The 5,102-nt window shown below is 26.9% G+C and overlaps 1 protein-coding gene across 1 annotated transcript; it reads right to left on the bottom strand.

Annotated features, from left to right (window-relative positions):
- Positions 1-1,810: 1,810 nt before the first annotated feature.
- Positions 1,811-1,966, bottom strand: BU26DRAFT_433786 (uncharacterized protein; the record flags this gene model as incomplete). The annotated part of the gene is made up of 1 exon (XM_033824042.1): positions 1,811-1,966. A coding segment is annotated over one exon (156 nt), but the record flags the coding sequence as incomplete, so codon positions are not given.
- Between the last annotated feature and the right edge of the window lie 3,136 nt (positions 1,967-5,102).

Here is a 5,102-nt window from a genome sequence, read left to right as displayed (position 1 = left end):
AGTTATTTAGCTCTTTATAAAGGTAAGATAGAGCTATTAAAGAATTAGTTATATAAGAGCTAATAATTTAATACTACTACTCTTAGACTTCTAGTTTTAGCTTATATTCTAATACCTCTAAGCTATCTCTAGCGTTATTAAATTATATAATAAATAAATTTATTATCTTATCTAGAACGCCTCTTTTATATAGCGTAAATCTAGCTAAGAATACTCTCTATTTCTACTTTCTTATATACTTCGCTTTGCTAGCTCTATTTAAGCGTCTATCTCTAGGTAGAATTTATACGTGTAAGTTAATTCTAGTTAGATAACTTTATTTAGTATTTCTATAGCTCTTTTAGTATTAGTATTCTAGATTATAGCTATATAGCTAAGATTTCTTACTTTCTTATTTCTATACTTACCTTTAATAAAGTTCTCTTAAAGTATACTTATACCTAATATTAGGTAGACGCTTTCTATAGCACCTATTCTATTCTTTTAGTAGTAAATTATTCTCTATAAGCTTATATTATAGTAATGTTTAGCTAGACTAGTAATTAACCTATATCTAGAGAAGGTAACTCTAACTATAACTTTACTAGTCTCTTTTTTATTCTCTTCTTTTAGAGGCGTATACTTCTAAGTTATAAAGAAGCTAATACTATAATACCTATATTCTAATAATCTATACTACTATGCCTTACTCTTACTATACTATATAGTTTAACTATAAAGACGTAAGTTACTCTAGAAATATTAGTAAAGTATCTACCTATTCTAGAATTAGCTATCTATAGGTTATTATAGATCTTTGTACTATTTAGTCTATTTAGTTAGTTACTCTAGCGTCTCTAAGGTATAATATAGCTTTATAAATAATTATAATACTTCTATATTTTGCTAGTAAAAGCTTGTATTACTAAAGCTAGAAGCTTTTAATATCTATTATACTTAGATAGTAAATAGAGATTTAATAAGTAGTCTCTATACTAGAATTATAGTTCTATAGTATATATACCTAAAACTAGGTCTATAAAATTATCTCTAGGCTATTTTTTTCTATTTAGTAAATAGTAGGTTTAGCTAGAGTAGCTAGAAATAAGGCTTTAGAGCTATATAGTAGACGTATGCTAGAATTACTATAGCTTAGATAAAAGTAGTAGTAGCTTAGAACTACGTCTAGTAATAAGAATTACTAAGAGTAACTTATACATAATATATAGAGCTATTATATTATAGCTTTTATTCTTAAGTAGGTTTACTTTAATAGAAGTAAAGCTATTAGTAACTTTCTCTAGAGTCTATTAAGCTCTAGCGTTCTAAACAACCTCTAGATTTCTAGATAATTAAGAAAAAATACTTAGAGTTATAAAGCTTTTCTAGACAAGGCTTAGATATTATTATAGAAGATAATACTCTCTAGTTAGTTAAACTTCTATAGCTGTATAACTAATCTATAGAGAGTAAAGCTAGAGATAAAGTAGCAACTATCTTAAGTAACTAGCACCTCTCTTATATATTACTTAAGGTCTAGCTATATTTTAGAGGCTTTATTAGTAGATAGGTTACTCTTAAGTTCTTCTAGCATAAGAATCTACTTCTAGTAGTATTTTAAGTTTACGCTAGCGCCTAGGTCGTCTATAAAGCTAATATCTAGCTTGTTAGCTATAGAGCCTTACAAGAGCTAGTACGGCTATGCTAGTAGTTACTAATAAGTCTACGAACTAGTCTATAACCTCTGCGAACTAGCGTAAGACGTCTCTCTCTCTTACTTCTTTAGGCTAGCTCTACTAGCTACTCTTCTTCTAATAGAGTAGATTATTCTCTACTTTTTAAACACTACCTGCGCTGCTAGCTTAAGGCTTATAATTTTGCTAAAGAAAGCTTTAAAGAAACCTAGAATTCTAATATACATTAGTTCTAACTTCTTCTTTAGTACTTTGTCTACGTATTTATAGTATTTAGTTAAGTTTACAAAACTACTTATACTACGTAGCTATAGTATTTACTAAAAGAATAATAGTAGGTAGAGTAAGAGAAAGAGAGAGTTAATTTAGTAATAAGGTTATAGAGAGTATTCTAGATCTCTTCTTTAGGTACGTACCTAATAACTTATTTATATAGAGTAAGAAGCCTTACGTTTTAGAACTTAGAAGAGAGTTAATAAGAGGCTAGAAAGATCTAAAATACTAGTATAAGATTATATAATTAGTAGGTTTCTAGAATCTATTACACGTTAGTAATAGAAATTAGCCTAAAGTACTAAGGCTTACTATTCTTAATAATATATAGCGCTGCTTCTAAGAGACTCTAGATTTCTAGCTCTTTCTACGTAGTTTTAAATAGATACTAAAAGAAATCTAAGTCTAATCTAATAGAATTATCTTTAATTATATTTAATCTAGAGAGAGAGATTATTATAAAAAATTATAAAATAGTACGCGTTTATAATATATAAACTATATAGAGATATAGAAAAGAGAAACTATAATTAGTAGCGCGAGTCTAGAAAAACGTTAGCACTCTTAGCTAGTTAGAGAATTTCGCTAAATACTAATAAGACTAGTAAATTCTTAGTACTATCTATCTACCTATTCTATCTTAGTTAATAAATACTATAATTGCTAACTAATTTTAACCTTTAATTTCTAATAAGTTTATCTATTAGCTAAAGATATTTACTAAGCGTTTATAGTAAATAACGTACTTTATTATCGAGCTAACTATATTATCGAGCCGATTACCTTTCTCTTAGCAAGGAAAATCAACGAAAATCAACTCGTTTTTCTTAAATAACTAAGCGAAATCTTAATATCCTTCTATAAAAATTTATATATACATTCTTTACACTACATTACACCTTATACTAAAGTTGTACTAAGATATATTACGTAATTAAAAAGCTATACGTATTTAAGTAACTTTTAAAAAAAATCTAGTTTACTTCTAGTAAGTACTATTATATCTTTAAAATAATATATAAAACTTATAGTATATAATATATATAACGTAATAAAGGTTTCTAGAAAACTTTTATAGCGCTAGCTCTTCTAGGTATAGCGTAATAAGAGATAGAATTTAGAAAAATAATTTCTTTAGAGTTTTCTCTTCTAACTATATATATATATAGTTAATCTAGCTATATAAACGTATTATTTTATAAATTATAGTAGGCTTTAACTATATAGAGCTTATTAACTAATAATATAGTAGCTTTAAGTAGTTATTTAAAAGTAAAGTCTTTTTAGTAGTATAGTATAGAAAGATAGAAAGATACTAAAACTATTTTAAAATTATTACTTCTAAATATATAGAAGGCTTATATAGTATATAATCTTATAATATATAACTTTATATAGCTAGATTATTAATATATATATATAGTTAGAGAAGAAAACTCTAGAAAGACTTTTTATAAAGTTCTATCTCTTATTATACTATACCTAGAAGAGCTAGCACTATAGAAGTTTTGTAGAAACCTTTATTACGTTATAAATACTATATACTATAAGTTTTATAGATTATTATAGAGATATAATAGTACTAACTAGAAGTAAACTAGATTTTTTCTAAAAGTTAGTTAAATACGTATAGCTTTTTAATTACGTAATATATCTTAGTGTAACTTTAACATAAGGTGTAATATTCTATAAAAAATATATGTTTAAACTTTTATAGAAAAGTATTAAGGTTTTGCTTAGTTATTTAAGAAAAACGTGTTAATTTTCGTTGATTTTCGTTGCTAAGAAATCGTGGGGGGTTTAATAATATAGAGAGTTCGATAATAAAGTACGTTATAGTAATATAATCTAGCTATTAATTAGACTTTTATATCTATAACTTTTACCTCTTAGTACTATATAGTATACTATAGTTCTAATAGTAGACTAGTATCTATAGTACTATAATACTAAGTACCTAGTAAAATCTTTACTACCTACTCTATATAGCTTCTATCTTAAATTACGCTTATATCTCTAGATTTCGCGCTAGCTATAGAGAATCGCGTCTCTATTCTAGATAAAAAACTACTCTTCTTACTAAGTTATAAATAAACTAAGTAGTTACTATTAATTATATAAGATCTTTCTATAAAAACTAATAGTACTTCTAGGTTAAACTATATTATACTATTATATAAAGATATACCTAAAGATATATAGAAGAAGAATATAAATAGAGAAAGCTAACTACTAGAAATTCTATCTAAGCTTATACAAGACTACTTATACTATTATACCTATAATTCTAGAGTAAATAAAGGTAGAATACCTAAATACTATAGTATAATAATTAGAAATATATACTTTATAAAGAAAATACTAGCCTAAAAAGTAGAAGATATCTAGCTCTCTATAGTATAGATTAGAAAAAAACTATAACTATAGCTATAAGGGCTAGGTTTATAGTCTCTACTACTATAAGCGCCTCTAGAACACCTAGCTAGGTAAGTTAGCTGCAGGCAGCATAGTCTCTACGAGCTATAAGAATAAGAGGTGCTAGTAGAGTAGGTTAGGTTAAATTTAGCTATCTAAAGGTAAGAAGTAGAAGAAAGGCTCTAAAAGGCTCTATATATAGAGGTGCTAAGCGCTAAGACGCTAGGCTAGGTTACGTAATAGAATTACGTAACCTAAGGTTATATAACCTAAGGTAAATTCTAAACTAGACTATTATATTACCCTCTCTTATAGGGAGAGCTCGTCTCTAAGCTCTAAAATACGCCTTCTAGGTCTCTCTTCTTCTAAAACTTCTGCGTTATACTCTTAACCGTCTCTTTTAGCTTGTAGTAAGCGTATTTGTGTTAGTTTTAAACTAGAAGCGCTTTTATAGCTACTACCTTTCTTCTAGTTACTCTATTCTTTGTAGAGATTTAAGCTAGAAGGCTTGTTTTCGCGTTTATAAGGTGGCTTTGTTATAGGCTTTCTTCTTAAACAATGCTCTAAGCTTAGCGGGGTCTTAAATTACTTAGCAGCGCCTTTACGTTACTATTACGTCTTCTACTCTTACAGGTTTTAAATTCTTTACTATCTTCTCTAGAGTCTCCTCTTTTTTATACGCCTTAATCTAAGTATCTAATTATAATAGTAGCTCTAGCTTATCTAGGTATACTACGTAAA

The sequence above is a fragment of the Trematosphaeria pertusa genome, assembly GCF_010094035.1.
Source record: "Trematosphaeria pertusa strain CBS 122368 unplaced genomic scaffold BU26scaffold_13, whole genome shotgun sequence".
NCBI classification, from domain to species: Eukaryota; Fungi; Ascomycota; class Dothideomycetes; order Pleosporales; family Trematosphaeriaceae; genus Trematosphaeria; species Trematosphaeria pertusa.
This window is presented reverse-complemented; position numbering and strand designations above follow the sequence as displayed.